The sequence below is a fragment of the Salmo salar genome, chromosome ssa12 (genome assembly GCF_905237065.1).
Source record: "Salmo salar chromosome ssa12, Ssal_v3.1, whole genome shotgun sequence".
Taxonomy (NCBI): domain Eukaryota; kingdom Metazoa; phylum Chordata; class Actinopteri; order Salmoniformes; family Salmonidae; genus Salmo; species Salmo salar.
The window spans coordinates 53,781,633-53,799,630 of NC_059453.1; the positions used below are offsets into that span (position 1 = coordinate 53,781,633).

The 17,998-nt window shown below is 43.3% G+C and overlaps 2 protein-coding genes across 3 annotated transcripts in view; both read right to left on the minus strand.

The window, feature by feature from the left end:
* Positions 1–254: 254 nt before the first annotated feature.
* On the minus strand, positions 255–2,845 carry LOC106565120 (60S ribosomal protein L10a). Its single transcript, XM_014131872.2, has 6 exons — positions 2,712–2,845; positions 2,140–2,211; positions 1,866–1,946; positions 1,025–1,173; positions 687–859; positions 255–465 (listed from the first exon to the last, which is right to left on the minus strand). The coding sequence occupies exons 1-6, from the start codon at positions 2,828–2,830 to the stop codon at positions 295–297; spliced, it is 765 nt and encodes a 254-aa protein (XP_013987347.2). The 5' UTR covers positions 2,831–2,845; the 3' UTR covers positions 255–294.
* A 6,075-nt stretch (positions 2,846–8,920) lies between these two features.
* LOC100136526 (peroxisome proliferator-activated receptor delta) overlaps positions 8,921–17,998 on the minus strand; it is a 38,998-nt gene continuing 29,920 nt past the window's right edge. Inside the window, exons 6-8 of one of the 2 annotated variants that reach the window (XM_014131867.2) lie at positions 13,484–13,690; positions 12,996–13,239; positions 8,921–12,749 (exon numbers count right to left, since the gene is read on the minus strand). In XM_014131867.2, the coding sequence (XP_013987342.1) occupies positions 12,502–12,749; positions 12,996–13,239; positions 13,484–13,690 (699 nt within the window). In that variant the 3' untranslated portion in view covers positions 8,921–12,501. The remainder of the gene's footprint in view (positions 12,750–12,995; positions 13,240–13,483; positions 13,691–17,998) is intronic. The other variant, XM_014131866.2, reaches the window with a different exon arrangement.

The following is a 17,998-nucleotide window of genomic DNA, read 5'->3' on the forward strand; positions in this document are numbered from 1 at the left end:
ATCACAAGGTCCAGTAAAACTGGTGCAGAAAGTATGTGTAAACACTAAATCGGTACCTCGTCTCAATTTAGCCCAGTTTAGAAACGGTTTACAGCAAACAATCTTGACATTTAAATATCAAGGGTTAATCTTCAGGTATTTTGCATTACTTCCAAACACAGGATAGTGAATATTTTAGGTTTTACGATCATGTCTTACAATACCTTGCATAGGGGATAACCCAGCACAACAAAGACATCACCAAAGGGAAGATATGTGATTTCTCCTTTTATTGGTAGTAAAAGTGTTTGTCCTCTAGTAGAGACGCTGGGGCTTTCCCATGGTGCTCTTGACGTAGAGGGCACGGACGTTCTGCCAGTTCTTCTTCAGCAGAGACACCAGGAAGTTAACCGCCAGGTGGATGTTGTACACCAGCTCTTCCTCAGACATCTTCACGTGACCCACTGCCACCGCCAGACACAGCACCTAGAATAGAGGACATGGTCACAATGAGCCCAGACATGTTAACAAAAAAAGGTCACAGAAATCAGAGCAGCTTTGGATTAACAAAGTAGCCCATGAACAAGGCCCCTACCAACAGAGTTCCCAAAGTTGTCTACACAACGCGCCTTCCAAGTCTGGATGCACACATGTACAATATGAAATACAACTACATATACTGTATCTGGCACCAAACTGAGCCGTACCTTCTTCATCTGGAACTTGATGGTGGATTTGACCTCATCAACCTTGACATTGAGGTTCTCGTTGTGGGTGAGCAGGGAGGGGAACTTGCCAGCCTTGTTGAGCCCAGGCCCCAGGATACGAGGGATCTGTTTGATCAGAGACTCAGAGGCCAGGAAGGCATCGTACTTCTTTGCTGAAGGGGGAAGACGGAGATGGGAGTCAACAGAACAACCAAGAGACAAGACTAGAATACGAGACTTGGACCCAGTGCTTCAGGACAGAGAATCTAAGCCCGATGTAAATGTGGAAAGATCTAGATGGATAATATGAAAACTCAGTGACTCAAAGCACCACTCACCCAGCTTCTTCACCATTTTCTTGTTCTTGTTGAGCTTCTTGAGGGCCTCAATGTCCATGTGTGGCAGCTCCGCAGCCTTTGCCTCGTCACAATGCTGCTGGTCTCCCAGGATGCACACAGAGAACTTGGGCCTGGGGGTGGTCTTCAGTCTACAGGGGTGATTCATTAAAGTTCAAACATATGGCACACCAGTAACGCTCACACAAACCACATGAAGTCATCACCTGGCCATGCTAGAATGGATGCTTTCTAACTAGAGCAAACCCCTAAACCCACCTTTACAAACATAAATCCTTACACCACTAGTTTATGCACCTTGTGATCAGTACAGACAAGTCACTTTCACCCTTTCCAACATGGCCATCCAGTGACTCATACCAGAGAAGAGCACTCTGGAGTCTTACCAGATACCACACCGACTGGCTTCTCTTCTTGACTCCACCAGCAACACCATTAACTAAAATGGTCGGCTCGAGGGGGGCGCGAAGTCCCCCCCGTCTGCCTCCCCTCATGTTTTAAGACCCAGGGTAGGGGTCCGCCCGCTGGTTCCCTCTCCCTAGGGAGGGCTTCAGTCGGACTACCCAAACACTTCTGCACCGCCTGTCCCACACCAGTCCTGCTAGTGGAATTTAGTTTGTGTGCAAGTGTGAGAGGTCTGCTGTTAAAGCGTTTGAGAGAATGTACTTGACTGCATAAGTGTCTTGCGTGTGCATGAAAGGGACTGGGAATGAGCAAGTGAATTTCAAATGTTCAGATCAAATGGGCCAAACCAGGCCAGTTCACACAGGACTACGAGGGGCAGACAGGCAGAAGGATGGGTGATATGCGAAAGGTGCCGAACCTGACGGTGCCAGAGAAACGCTTGTCCTTCTGGGGATCGTAGTTCTTCAAGCTGATCTGGAGTTCTACGGATTCCGTGAACCTTTAGGACGTGAAAGGATGTGGTAAACATCACAGGTCCAGGAACAAAGCATTTGAGATCATCAGTGTGACAATTAACAAATATGCAGTATTATACCAAATTATTGGAAAGAACAATGTGCAATAACATGTATTTAAACGTCCAAACAGTTCAGCTGCCAAGGGAGCACTTTGGACTAGAAAATGGTTCTTACTTGCGTGGCTTGGCCAGAGATCCCGCCTGGACCTCCTTGACCACCTCATAGAGCATATCCCTGGATACCTTGCTGTAATCAAACAAAATGTTTCAGTGTCAATAACAGTGTACCACATTAGACCTAGCTTTAAGAATTCATGAATGTCCATCCTGTCCCACATTCTGCTTGCGGACTTAACTGACTTGAAGCCATAGCAAGTTCTCGCCAGTAATCGACATTATAAACTGGAAATGAGTCAACTTATAAAAAGCCAGTAAAAAAAAGGACAATTCACAAAACTATTGCAATATTAACAATTACTAGTCAGGTCCGGCACTATTTAGTTCAGTTCGGAACAAATATTATCACGATTTAATGCTAGATGGATGTAGATGTGAGTCTAGGTCACATTCTAGCGTTAGCATGCAAGCTAGTAGCATTGTGGTAGAAGTGGAGAATTCACCAAATCCTCGTAAATATGAGGTTGAAAGTGAACCCAGTTACACGGCAGAGCTATAGAAAGTATTTAATTGACGATAATATAACATCTGACATCTTGTTATTCTTTATTTGCAGTCATTTTCGCTCACCTCATTTTGACGTTATTGCTCACACGCGACAGAGCACTGAAAAGAAGGAAGAAGAGCAGTCCGTCGCAGTTTATAGACGTTGGTCGGTGACGTAAATTCAGCGCTGCCGCTCTGGCCATATTTGTAGTTTTTCCCCTGTGAATAATCTCTAGCCTATTTTCTGGATTGAATATGTGGATTTAGACATTTATATCACTGGCATTGGTAATACCAATATGCTAGTGTAAGCATGTGATAACTTCATACGAAAGCCCTATAAATAGTATTGGTTCTTGCAGTCTCAAAGACCAAAATGAACATATCAAAGTCCTCAGGCATAATGTGGCATTGGAGGTACAGTGAGACATTTTTTGTATTTATTTTTTATTTAACCTTTATTTAACCAAAATGCAAAGGCCTCCTGCGGGGACGGGCCTGGGATTAAAAATAAAAACATAAATACAATATAAATATAGGACAAAACACACATGACCACAAGAGAGACACCACAACACTACATAAAGAGAGACCTAAGACAACAACATAGCAAGGCAGCAACACATGACAACACAGCATGGTAGCAACACAACATAACAACAACATGGTAGCAACACAACATGGTATCAGCACAAAACATGGTACAAACATTATTGGGCACAAACAACAGCACAAAGGGCAAGAAGGTAGAGACAACAATACATCACACAAAGCAGCCGCAACTGTCAGTAAGAGTGTCCATGATTGAGTCTTTGAATGAAGAGATTGAGATAAAACTGTCCAGTTTGAGTGTTTGTTGCAGCTCGTCCAGTCGCTAGCAGCAGCGAACTGAAAAGAGGAGCGATCCAGGGATATGTGTGCTAAGGGGACCTTTAACAGAATGTGACTGGCAGAACGGGTGTTGTATGTGGAGGATGAGGGCTGCAGTAGATATCTCAGATAGGGGGGAGTGAGGCCTAAGAGGGTTTTATAAATAAGCATCAACCAGTGGGTCATGCGACGGGTATACAGAGATGACCAGTTTACAGACGAGTATAGAGTACAGAGGTGTGTCCTATAAGGAGCATTGGTGGTAAATCTGATGGCCAAATGGTAAAGAACATCTAGCTGGTCGAGAGCACCCTTACCTGCTGATCTATAAATTATGTCTGCATAATCTAGCATGGGTAGGATGGTCATCTGAATCAGGGTTAGTTTGGCAGCTGGGGTGAAAGAGGAGCGATTACGATAGAGGAAACCAAGTCTAGATTTAACTTTAGCCTGCAGCTTTGATATGTGCTGAGATCAGGACAGTGTACTGTTTAGCCATACTCCCAAGTACTTGTATGAGGTGACTACCTCAAGCTCTAAACCCTCAGAGGTAGTAATAACACTTGTGGGACGAGGGGCATTCTTCTTACCAAACCACATTACCTTTATTTTGGAGGTGTTCAGAACAAGGTTAAGGGTAGAGAAAGCTTGTTGGACACTAAGAAAGCTTTGTTGTAGAGCATTTAACACAAAATCCTAGGATCACCTAGGATTGAGCCTTGGTGACAGGAAGTGGCTGAGACAGCAGATTTTCTGACTTTACACACTGCACTCTTTGAGAGAGGTAGTTAGCAAACCAGCCCAAAGACCTCTCAGAGACACCAATACTCATTAGCCGGCCCACAAGAATGGAATGGTCTACCGTATCGAAAGCTTTGGCCAAATCCTGAATGTATGCTGAACTCTGACCTGCCTTGCCCAAGTGATATGTTATAAAATCCAAGGTCCATTTATAAGACACAGTAGAGATAAGGGGCTGCTACTATGGTAATACTGATGCCCTTGCACTATAGCGACAAGGGAATTGAGGTATCCTGCGGGGCGGCAGGTAGCATTGGGCCAGTAACCGAAAGGTTGCTGGATCAAATCCCTGAGCTGACAAGATACAAATCTGTCGTTCTGCCCCTGAACAAGGCCGTCATTGTAAATAAGAATTTGTTCTTAACTGACTTGCCTAGTTAAATAAAGGTTAAATAAAAAATTGACGAGAGACTTGAGTTAACACATAAGACAAAAATCAATCATAAACAATTGTCACAATGCCTGTAAACTAAGTGCTTATCTGCTAGCTTTTACAGTCTCACAATCCTATCCCCATTCAAACACAGTGGGGGGTAACAGTCTGAGTTCCAAACAAATGTCAGGTCAGGTTTCCCAGGGAATTGGGAGGGTTTGGCTGGAGCAAGGAGTCTGGGTAGACAGGCAACCCTCGGTGGGCTCCACTCTGCTCTGTAGGTAAGCTGGATAGCCTGGCCTGAGCCTAGCCTGTCCTTGAAAAACAATAGCTGGAGGGTCAGTGAGGTCTCTGGAGTGTCATTGTTCAGACACATCTGCTGAACGCATTCATCTGGCATAGCTCATTGGGTTCACATGCAGTTCACACATGCACGCATGCATGCACACACTCACACCTCAACAAAGGAAACACTCTCAGGAAGGAAACCAGTGGCGACAGGCTGTCACCTGACAGTCGGTATACAGACCTGACCCATTTTGTTGTATATTATGGATTTTCTTTCTTTCTGTCTCTCGCTCGCTCGCTCGCTCGCACACACACACACACACACACACACACACACGCACACGCACACGCACACGCACACGCACACACACTTACACTTGTAAACAGATGGACACATGCACTCTGTCTCCTTTGAACAAATATTATTTCTCTCCCCCTCCTTTCTCTCTCTCTCTCTCTCTCTCTCTCACACACACATTAACTGAGAGCTTGCAACTAGGCTACTTCCAATGATACATGAAGACAAATTATGGGAAAGGTCACTAATCAATTGTCTATTGTGCTTTGCACCAATCTTGGGGCCAATCTCAAGTGACACCCTATTCCCTATATAGCGCACAACCTTTGACCAGAGTTCATTCTTTGGTTCATATGTTCCTTGCAGATGTGATGTGAACATATGATGTCAAACATTTAACATATCATCTACATCAGTGATGGGCAACTTTTATGGGGGTGGGGGCCACGAAATAACGGAACCCTAACCCCCCAGCCCTATGAAAGGGACCCCCATCTAAAAGGCCACAGGGTGTCCTGTCATCGCAGGAGAGAAGCATTAGACAGACAGGGTAACCTACCTGACCTAACAACCCCTCCCGACCTACAATCATTTATTGATTCAACGGCTGGATTCCAACCATTATAAACGACAAGAACATTTACATCTAAGCCTATAACATTGCACAACATCGACAGACAACTAAAGAAGAGGATCGGATGGACACGGGAATATCAATTGATAGGCTATTAGTTTAAAAGCGGAACGTTTATAGGATCATTTCAAGATCCAACTTTTGATAAACGGTAAATCACTATATTATAGTACAGTAACCATAAGTTTCTCAGTCGTGGGAGGGTCTACTCCTACAATTTTGCGCCTATTTTCTTCATTTTAAGATCAAAAGAAGCGCGTCATCCTCTTACATGCCACCTTATATTTAGCTTTTTTTGTGTGTTTGCAATGGCACGGTTGCTATGGGAGATTCAGCTGGCATAATGCAAATGATGTAAGCGTTTGTTGGTCAATTTTGAATCTGTAGAATGACTACATTAACCGTAAGGCGACACTCTAGCCGAGGAGCAGGGTTGATCCGAGCGTTCTGACGTCACCACGCGGGTCGGTTAGGTGGATGCTAGTGAAGATATGTTAGTGGAGATATGTTAGTGGAGATATGTTAGTGGATGCACCACAGCCTGAAGTAAATGTTTGCTGCCAATGAAAAGATACCATGTGTTAAAAAATGTGGATTTTGTGGCGTTCATTACAACAGTTGTAAACTGTACGGCGCAAGGCTCAAATAAGTCTAATAAACTGGACATTTGTGGCTGTGGCAGAAACGTTTTTGGGACTTTTACATCTGAAGACTTGCAAGGTGTACTGACGCCGGAAAACGGCCCGCCCTCCCAGGCTTCACTTAAGCTTGTGTCGGGAACATATCCGTTTATTTTTTAACAGTAAAGTTGTTTGATAAAAAAAATTACAAAATAAAAAAAAATTGGTAGTTTGTTCCGTTTTGGGGGGAATCCTGTTTCCATCCTGCACAGTAGGTCGCAGGATGCACATTTTAAAGTGCAACAAAATAATTTTTCTGTGCCCGGTCGCACACAGACTTTTATGGTCACACAAGGTGCCACCGGTGGATTTAAAATGAGTAGCATAACAATTATTTACATGGCCCCAGTTGCATTTGCAAAACAATTATTTTTTACACCCGGTCTCAGGGATGGCTAACTCTGGAAATTCCTTTGGTCTCAACCAAGTTAAGTAAATCTGCTTTTAGTTCTCTCGCACCTTATTTGTGGGAAAAATCTTCAAAATGTTCTTAAATTTGAGTTTTTTGTGCCTCTGTCTAGGGCAATTCAAAAAGCTGATTTACGACCTTGTTTTTTATGACTGTTTTTCTTTCTGCTTGAATTTTGTATTTATATTTTCTGTAATTCTGGGCTCATCTGTAAAAGAGACCTAAGGGCTCACTCCCTGATAAAATAGTGATAAAAATAGGATGACAGTGAGCATATGACTGAGCAGTGAGTAAAATAACCATAGATGGGAAGTTGACAATGGCTTATTAATTGGTATAAATAAATTATATTTCTATGGTTGCAGTCCTCAAATATTGAATTGCATGGTATCAAATCAATCAGATCCAATGATTTACCGCCTGTAGGGTGATGCTAGTGAGATTTAATCCAATAATTGAAAACAAGAACATCACATGTAGTCAAGCAAGTAAGAGACACATCAAAAGTATTACCCAATGTTTAATTCAACGATTTGTAGGAAGTTCTATACATAAAGGTAGAAATCGTATTATTTCCATCACAGTTAACACCAGGTGTTTACACAGAGGTTAAATGGGAGGAAATGCACACTATGCCATTGTAGATGGTAGAATATTTCAGACCTGTGCTAGTTGTGTTCATACATTTGTATGGGGAAATAAATTAATCAGTCAACCATTGAGATTCATATATTTTGTTCTTTAGCTTTTTGCTCATGGAAAATATATTGTGCAGCAGTAATACTTTGCTGACATTTCATTGTAACGTGTTCTATTCAGTAACTGAAACGCAACAAGGAAAAGGGTTTTTATTGACAACTTCTTTAGTTAAGTAATAGTGCTGCTAGTTAAGGGAATTCAGTCATTTGTCTGCAAGCAGTCAGAGAAAAGAGCATGGAGAGCAACTTAGAACAGTTCAGCACCAAACCATATCTCTAGAAGTTTACTGACACAAAATGTGTCAATAAAAGTTGAATAACCACAGGTGGTCTGTGACAATGACATATCCAGGGGCATCAGACAAAAAGCAGAAAATAAAAATATTCCTATTGAGAGAAAGGAAGACGGTTAGAGGAAGAAAAAAGGTGCGCTCAGGGGGAGAAACTACCCCCCAGGGTACACTGACTCCAAGTGGATACAGCATACTGTAACCAGAACAGGTGGTTGAACACTTTTCACTTTATTATCATCATCATCATCATAATTTCAACTTGGCAACAGAATATTGCCAATGCAACCTTGTGAGAACATTTCTGCTGTAGGTAGTCAGCATCAGATCAGTGAGTTGTGCTTGAGCAACTTCCTGTGAGCTAAAATAGACAGTTGAAGCACTTATTCAAGAGATATCTGTAACAATTTGGCAACCCATCTCCTGTATGGGCAAGGAGTCACATATAGTACCAGTCAAAAGTTTGGACACATCAACTCATTCAAGGGTTTTTCTTTATTGTTGACTATTTTCGACATTGTAGAATAACAGTGAAGACATCAAAACTATGAAATAACATGCGGAATCATGTAGTAACCCAAAAAATGTTAAACAAATGAAAATATATTTCTGATTCTAAGTAGCCACCCTTTGCCTTGATGACAGCGTTGCACATGCTTGGCATTCTCTCAACCTGCTTCCTGAGTTCCCACATATGCTGAGCATTTGTTGGCTGCTTTTCTTTCACTCTGTGGTCCAAGTCATGCCAAACCATCTAAATTGGGTTGAGGTCGGGGAATTGTGGAGGCCAGGACATCTGATGCAGCACTCCATCACTCTCCTTGGTCAAATATCCCTTACACAGACTGGAGGTGTGTTTTGGGTCACTGTCCTGTTGAAAAACAAATGATAGTCCCACTAAGGGCAAACCAGGTGGGATGTGTATCACTGCAGAATGCTGTGGTAGCCATGCTGGTTAAATGTGCCTTGAATTCTAAATAAATCACAGACAGTGTCACCAGCAAAGCCCCCCCCCCCCATGCTTCACGGTGGGAAACACACATGCGGAGATCATCCGTTCACCTACTCTGCGTCTCAAAGACACGGCGGTTAGAACCAACAATAAAAGATTTTGGACTCATCCGACCAAAGGACAGATTTACGGCGGTCTAATGTCTATTTCTTGTGTTTCTTGGCCCAAGCAAGTCTCTTATGGGTGTCCTTTAGTAGTGGTTTCTTTGCAGCAATTCGACCATGAAGGCCTGATTCTCATAGTCTCCTCTGAACAGTTGATGTTGAGATGTGTCTGTTACTTGGGCTGCAATCTGAGGTGCAGTTAACTCTAATGAACTTATCCTCTGCAGCAGAGTTAACTCTGGGTCTTCCTTTCCTGTGGCGGTCCCCATGAGAGCCAGTTTCATCATCGCTCTTGATTGTTTTTGCGACTGCACTTGAAGAAACTTTAAAAGTTCTTGAAATAAAACATTTGAAATGTAATGTCTTAAAGTAATGGTCTGTCATTTCTCTTTGCTTATTTGAGCTGTTCTTGCCAGAATATGGACTTGGTCTTTTACCCAATAGGGGTATCTTCTGTATAGCACCCCTACCTTGTCACAACACAACTGATTGGCTCAAATGCATTAAGTAACGAAATTCCACAAATTAAATTGAAATGCATTCCAGGTGACTACCTCATGAAGCTGGTTGAGAGAATGCCAAGAGAGTGCAAAATCTGTCATCAAGGCAAAGGGTGGCTACTTTGAAGCATCTCAAATTTTAAATATATTTTGATTTGTGTAACACTTTGTTGATTACTACATGATTCCATGTGTTATTTCATAGTATTGATGTCTTCACTATTATTCTACAATGTAGAAAAAAGTAAAAAGAAAAACTCTGGAATGAGTAGGTGTGTCCAAACTGTCGACGGGTACTGTAATAATACATACCTTGTTTTTGCAGCAATTCTGTCACAATATAGAAAATAATAAAAATAGATTTGCATATCATTTAAATAATTTCTATGTAGGACATGCAGTATTTCATCAGTTACCATGATTGGTTGACCTAAAGAATGGAGGATAAACTCATTTCCTCTCATGGCAAAATAGATTGGTCCCCCTGCATCTAAGAATTCCAACAGCTTCAGTATTATGATGGTTTATCCAGAGCAATAGAACAAGTCAATGTATTTCTAGCAGTGATGTCTTAACCGTTGGCATGCATTTCAACTCCCTTCAGTTGATCACTGATCTAAAAGAAAGGTATAGGTCAAGTCTATGGTGGAAGTCCTACAGAAGTCTTCACTGTATTGCTTTCATTTGATCAGGCCTTTCAGACCAGTGATTGAAGTGAAAGTTGGAAAGGAGGAGGGGAGCAACTAAAGGAGGAGGATCCATTTCTCTCGAAGTATTACAAAATGGTCTTTAGTTAGACTGTGCGAGTGACCGATAGCTGGCCAAATGTTTCACACCCTACTCAGCGGAAGAATGAGAAGAGGGGGAAAGAATGAGTGGGAAGCTCATCATATGAGAATTTTACTGTTAAGGCATCCGCTGCATACATAGGTTTGGGTTTGCTCCCAGCAGAACTCGGCTAGGCGAAGCGAATGTTTGTGCTAGCATACTCCCTTAAGACCTTCTCTTGAAAAACAAGAAAATAATTGGCAATATTACTGTTATTTATCCCTCTTGAGCCACACTTCCTCCAAAAATTGACGTGTTTGCCGAGGAGGTCTTAGATGTTTGGGGCAGTACATCAAGTGAAATAATGTGCATGAAAACTAGTGGTGCAGTGCAGACAGTAGGGCCTGGCCGCTGCTGCGCTTTCTCATTGAATGACAGCATACACTTCTTTGAACAATCCCGTTCGTAGTTCCCACCCCAACTGTTGACCTATCACCGACTAAGGGACGTAGGCGTCGGCTACTGAACTTACACTTGAAGAAGAAAAAAAATGTGTGCGTGAACAGCCGGAAAGAACCCTGCCGAACAACAAAACAAAAACGTCACATGATGTTGTCGTAATATATGCGTGAACTGTTTTGACTAGGAAGCATGCGACCAGCTTCAGAGTTTGGCATATCGACAGCGCTCAGGTTACAGAACACCGCCTGGCTGAAAAAATACATACAAATAATACTTCAATTATACATAAGTAAAATCATACATGGAAACATCTTACACAGACCCTGGGGTCAGGTTAACCTTCACAGTATGACAACACAGAATCGTCCCATGGTTTTAGACCCAACAGTTGTACACAAAATAAAACAAAAAAGGTATTGAGGTTAGGAGGTTGTAAGAATCTATAAATGTGTATATGTGTCCATTGAGAAGTGAGACTGAGTATGTCCATGTGCTTCCTGGTCTAAGAGGAGGGGGGGGGGGGGGTGAGATATCAATCAAAATCATTCTATGATTGACAGATAAATTGGGAGGTTGACGGGTGTGAATTTGTACTGAAGGTATCCATATGAGGAAAGGAGAGTTAAGGGGGTTTGGTGATAGCTGATCCCAGGTTAAGGGCCTTAAGAATGGGAAAGGGGACGCCCATGGTTTCCGACGACCCTCTTATTTCTACAGGCAAGCAGAACCATCCCTTTTCTGAAAATCAGCATCACAACCTCTCAGAGTTTGTAGAACAAACAACAAAATGGCAGAACAGTCTGGTGATAACCCTGAACTGCAGGGTTAAGAATGGGTTGACCGTTGTAAAAAAAACACTCCTCATCGGGAGAGACTACAAAAATCTGTTGTATAAAAATAGCAACGCTGATCATCGGTCGAAAAATAGAGGGGGGGAAATAAAAGGAGTCTTGGTTTTGTTGTGGCGTTGGTTGGGGAGCTGTTTGCTATTCTCCTGGAATACCTCTGCACCTTCACCACCTTGAGAGCAGGACACTACAAGCCGTCAACTGTATCAGTCCTGTCCAACCACAGTTAAATACCTGCTATACAGCAGCATCAATTATGTCTTTAAACAGCTCAAATCAGCTTTTATATAATATACACACACATACATACACACACACACACACACACACACACACACACACACACACACACATATATATTTGGCACACCCAACCACTTCCACACATGTTTAATATGTGGTAGGGTGTGTATTACTTTGTATGTCTCCCATTAGTCCATTGCTCCATTCCCAATCAGTATGTCATTCCATCCAGTCCAGACAGTCAAGAGACCCTGATGAAGGCAGTTTGCTGCCCAAACTATGGTGATTCTTTAGAAATTAATTGCATCGGAAACAAGAGTGTGCAGCTATGTTCATAGTCATAACTCCCACCAGTCAGCACATTGCCATTTCAGGCATCTGTTTTCCTCAGGCTTTTATAAAAAAAACGTTAGAATAAAAACGCCGACACACCTGACTCAACTGATCCAGGTCGTGATTGATTGGCTGAGGAGTTGAATCGGGTGTGTTAGTGCTGGAACAAAAAACATGCACCCCATGTGACTCCCACTCACAGGAGTGAGTGAACAGCATCGCTGTGGTAGAAAGCTAAAACCAGTCTGGTCCAGTTCAGTCCAGTCAGTACATGTCCTTGTAGATCTCCTGCAGCAGCGGGTGCAGTGAGGTCTCTGACTCAGTCTTCTTAATCTTCTGGACCAGCATGGCGTTCTCTGTGACCAGCTGGCGCAGGTCGGCCATCTTGTTGAGCAGCTTGGGGAAGAGGTAATGTGAGTCAGCATGGTTGCCCAGCAGGTGCTGGTCTAGGGCCTGCAGGATGCTGTCCTGAATCTCCTCCACCTGCTTGATGTTCATCAGCCCCGGACGGTCTGGGAGGAGGAGAGAGCGGAGGGAGAGAGGAGGAGTGGGGAGAGGAGTGGGAGAAGGGGTTTAGTATGCTGTATGTCAACTGGTAGAAAACAAACTTGTACACGATTTCAGCACTAACCTCAGCTTGGCTTAGTTTAGTTAGGCTTATTATGATAGTAGAATGGTTAGGGTTATTATGAAAATGCATTGTGGCAGCATAGTACTGAATTATAAAATGGTAGTACCAGTACAGAACCAGCACATACCTCCACAGAGGATGATGGCGGCCACAAACAGGGCCAGGTCACTGTCGTCCAGCTCCAGGGCGTTGAACTTAACGGCAAACTCAAACTTGGGCTCCATGATCTCGCTAAAGGGCCGCCGCAGGCTGCGCAGGAACTCCCGGGTCACAAAGCCCTTCCCGTTGGCCACCAGCAGCCCATCCTTGTTCATGAGTGAGGGAAGCATGGCGAAGATAGCCTCATGCACGCCGTATTTCAACAGCGTCACCTGGTGGCGGGGAGGGAGAACAGCAGCCTGAATATCACTAGTCCAATATCGCAAATAGTATTTAAAAAAAAAAAATGGGGTTTTGTCCAGCATGTGTACATGTTGTATGTTATATAGCCAACTATAGATGACATTCCTGGCTGTACAATGACTCACCCAACACAACTATGGATTGATGATTTGACTTAATGTTGCTTTACTGTACCTGGTCTTGATTGATGAATTGGTGTGTTCTTGTATATACCTGGTCGTTGAGGAAGAGGTCTACAAAGCCGGGGATGCTCTTGGCGAACTCCGTGAGCTCCCTGACCGTCTCCACCGTGGTGCACTGGCAGCGGTAGAACACGTGAACCCCTATCTCCTTGTTGGGCGGCGTCCCGTTGATCAGCTGGTTCCACACCAGCCCGTTCTCAGCCTGGTGCAACGAGTCCATGTCGTGGATCACAAAGGGCTATGGGGGAGGGTATTTAGTTAAGTAATGGCAGTATGACAACAATAAAACAGACCTTTCACTTGAAATTGCATTCTGCCTGGGACTAGTTTAGGAAGAAAGTGTATGCAGACAAGTCCCGTGTGGCTCACTTGGTAGAGCATGACGCTTGCAACGCCAGGGTTGTTGGTTTGATTCCCATGGGTGACCAGTATGGAGAAGGGGGGGGGGAAAAAATGAATGGACTTACTCATGTAAGTGGCTCCGGATAAGAGCGACTGCTCAAAAAAATAAAGGGAACACTTAAACAACACATCCTAGATCTGAATGAAAGAAATAATCTTATTAAATACTTTTTCCTTTACATAGTTGAATGTGCTGACAACAAAATCACAAAAATAATCAATGGAAATCCAATTTATCAACCCATGGAGGTCTGGATTTGGAGTCACACTCAAAATTAAAGTGGAAAACCACACTACAGGCTGATCCAACTTTGATGTAATGTCCTTAAAACAAGTCAAAATGAGGCTCAGTAGTGTGTGGCCTCCACGTGCCTGTATGACCTCCCTACAACGCCTGGGCATGCTCCTGATGAGGTGGCAGATGGTCTCCTGAGGGATCTCCTCCCAGACCTGGACTAAAGCATCCGCCAACTCCTGGACAGTCTGTGGTGCAACGTGGCGTTGGTGGATGAAGCGAGACATGATGTCCCAGATGTGCTCAATTGGATTCAGGTCTGGGGAACAGTCCATAGCATCAATGCCTTCCTCTTGCAGGAACTGCTGACAAACTCCAGCCACATGAGGTCTAGCATTGTCTTGCATTAGGAGGAACCCAGGGCCAACCGCACCAGCATATGGTCTCACAAGGGGTCTGAGGATCTCATCTCGGTACCTAATGGCAGTCAGGCTACCTCTGGCGAGCACATGGAGGGCTGTGCGGCCCCCCAAAGAAATGCCACCCCACACCATGACTGACCCACCGCCAAACCGGTCATGCTGGAGGATGTTGCAGGCAGCAGAACGTTCTCCACGGCGTCTCCAGACTCGGTCACGTCTGTCACGTGCTCAGTGTGAACCTGCTTTCATCTGTGAAGAGCACAGGGCGCCAGTGGCGAATTTGCCAATCTTGGTGTTCTCTGGCAAATGCCAAACGTCCTGCACGGTGTTGGGCTGTCAGCTCAACCCCCACCTGTGGATGTCGGGCCCTCATACCACCCTCATGGAGTCTGTTTCTGACCGTTTGAGCAGACACATGCACATTTGTGGCCTGCTGGAGGTCATTTTGCAGGGCTCTGGCAGTGCTTCTCCTACTCCTCCTTGCACAAAGGCGGAGGTAGCGGTCCTGCTGCTGGGTTGTTGCCCTCCTACGGCTTCCTCCACGTCTCCTGATGTACTGGCCTGTCTCCTGGTAGCGCCTCCATGCTCTGGACACTACGCTGACAGACACAGCAAACATTCTTGCCACAGCTCGCATTGATGTGCCATCCTGGATGAGCTGCACTACCTGAGCCACTTGTGTGGGTTGTAGACTCCGTCTCATGCTACCACTAGAGTGAAAGCACCGCCAGCATTCAAAAGTGACCAAAACATCAACCAGGAAGCATAGGAACTGAGAAGTGGTCTGTGGTCCCCACCTGCAGAACCACTCCTTTATTGGGGGTGTCTTGCTAATTGCCTATAATTTCCACCTGTTGTCTATTCCATTTGCACAACAGCATTTGAAATGTATTGTCAATCAGTGTTGCTTCCTAAGTGGACAGTTTGATTTCACAGAAGTGTGATTGACTTGGAGTTACATTGTGTTGTTTAAGTGTTCCCTTTATTTTTTTGAGCAGTGCACACAGCCTCATGAAATTTACATTTAGTCATTTAGCAGATGCTCTTATCCAGAGTGACTTACAGTAGTGAATGCATACATTTCATAGATTTTATTTCATGCATTATTTATTTTTTGTACTGGCCCCCACGTGGGAATCGAACCCACAACCCTGGCGTTGCACACACCATGCTGGCATTGCAAACACCATGCTCTACCAACTGAGCCACAGGGAAGACCAACTCATGAAAAAGCGTACGCTGTTCCGAGTGACACCGACATTTGGCCCATTGCCCTGTTCTCCACGATCTCAGACACAACAGTGATAAGGCATCAAGGCAACCAGGGTTTTTACAACACATTTATACACAGCGGCTATGTTGCTAGGCAACCAAAGCTACTGGAGAGCCAGGCAGTGTGAGCAGAGGTGAAGTTTCAGTGCAGCCTATGCTCCTTGGTGCTAAAGTGCCCTTCTGGAGTATAGGCTACATTCTTGTCACTTCGATTAGTGTGGATTGAAATGACAGAATCAAAAATGGCCATGGACACAATTGAAGTGCATGGAAATTGTAGCAGCTACATTATCAAATCATTTCTGGGTAACAATTACAATGCCTTCAGAAAGTATTCACATCCCTTGGACTTTTTCCATATTTTGTTGTGTTACAGCCTGAATTTTAAAATTGATTAAATGTAGATGTGTAACTGTGTAACTACCCATAATGTCAAAGTAGAATGATGTTATGACATTATTACAAATTCATTAAAAAATGAAAAGCTGAAATGTCTTGAGTCAATAAGTTTTCAACCCCCTTGTTATCACTGGTATCTCTGTACTCCACACATACAGATAATTGTAAGGTCCCTCAGCCAAGAAGTGAATTTCAAAACAGAGTCAACCACAAAGACCAGGGAGGTTTTCCAATAGTTCTCAAAGATGAGCACCTATTGGTAAAATAAATAAATAAATAAAAAAGCAGACATTGAAAATCCCTTTGAGCTCAGGGATGCCACCATGAAGCCAATTGTGATTTTAAAACAGAGTTTAATTGCCAATAACAGACGTCGATTAAAGAAGCACCCCTCTGATGGGTTAAATGCCCAAGACACATTTCAGTTGAATGCATTCAGTTGTGAAACTGACGAGGTATCCCCTTTCCCTAATTGACAGAGTGAAAAGGAAGCCTGTACAGAATTATTTTTAAAAGACAATATTCCAAAACATGCATCATGTTTGCAACAAGGCACTAAAGTAATACTGAAAAAAATGTGACAAAGCAATTGACTTTTTGTCCTGAATATAAAGTGTTATGTTTGTGGCAAATCCAATACACACTACAGAGTACCGGTATGCTTATAACTGTTAAGGTCTGGATAAAAAGGACATGAAATGGAGCTAAGCACAGGCAAAATCCTAGAGGAAAACCCAGTTCAGTTTGCTTTCCACCAGACACTGGGAGACAAATTCACCTTTCAGCTGGACAATAACCTAAAACACAAGGCCAAATCTACACTGGAGTTGCTTACCAAGAAGACAGTGAATGTTCCTGAGTGGCCGTTTGGACTTATGAAATCTATGGCAAGACCTGAAAATGGTTGTCTAGCAATGATCAACAACTTGAAGAATTTTGAAAATAATAAAATGGGCAAATATTGTACAATCCAGGCATGCAAAGCTCTTAGAAACTTATCCCAGAAAGACTCACAGCTGTAATCACTGCCAAATGTGTCATGTAGTGACTCACGGGTGTGAATACTTCATTAAATTAGATATTATTGTATTTACATTTTCAAAACATTTGCAAACATTCCTAAAAACAGGTTTTCACTTTGCCATTATGGGGTATGGTGTGTCGATCGGTGAGGAAAAAAAAAAGATTTAATCAATTTTCAATTCAGGCTGTAACAACAAAATGTTGAATAAGTCAAGGGGTGTGAATTTATGAAGGCACTGTATGCATAATACTGACATACAGTGGGGGGAAAAAAAGTATTTGATCCCCTGCTGATTTTGTACGTTTGCCCACTGATAAAGAAAGGATCAGTCTATAATTTTAATGGTAGGTTTATTTGAACAGTGAGAGAGAATAACAACAAAAATATCCAGAAAAACGCATGTCAAAAATGTTATGAATTAATTTGCATTTTAATGAGGGAAATAAGTATTTGACCCCCTCTCAAATCAGAAAGATTTCTGGCTCCCAGGTGTCTTTTATACAGGTAACGAGCTGAGATTAGGAGCACACTCTTAAAGGGAGTGCTCCTAACCGCAGCTCGTTACCTGTAAAAAAGACACCTGTCCACAGAAGCAATCAGATTCCAAACTCTCCACCATGGCCAAGACCAAAGAGCTCTCCAAGGATGTCAGGGACAAGATTGTAGACCTACACAAGGCTGGAATGGGCTACAAGACCATCGCCAAGCAGCTTGGTGAGAAGGTGACAACATTTGGTGCGATTATTCGCAACTGGAAGAAACACAAAAGAACTGTCAATATCCCTAGGCCTG

What these genes read in the sequence shown, in the direction of transcription:
- LOC106565120 (XM_014131872.2), bottom strand. Translation starts at nt 2,830, where the DNA reads ATGGCCAGAGCGGCAGCGCTGAATTTACGTCACCGACCAACGTCTATA. An exon ending in TCTCTGGCCAAGCCACGCAA is followed by an intron (nt 1,947 to 2,139) that starts GTAAGAACCATT and finishes CACGTCCTAAAG; the next exon opens with GTTCACGGAATCCGTAGAAC. An exon ending in TCAAGTTCCAGATGAAGAAG is followed by an intron (nt 466 to 686) that starts GTACGGCTCAGT and finishes CCTCTATTCTAG; the next exon opens with GTGCTGTGTCTGGCGGTGGC.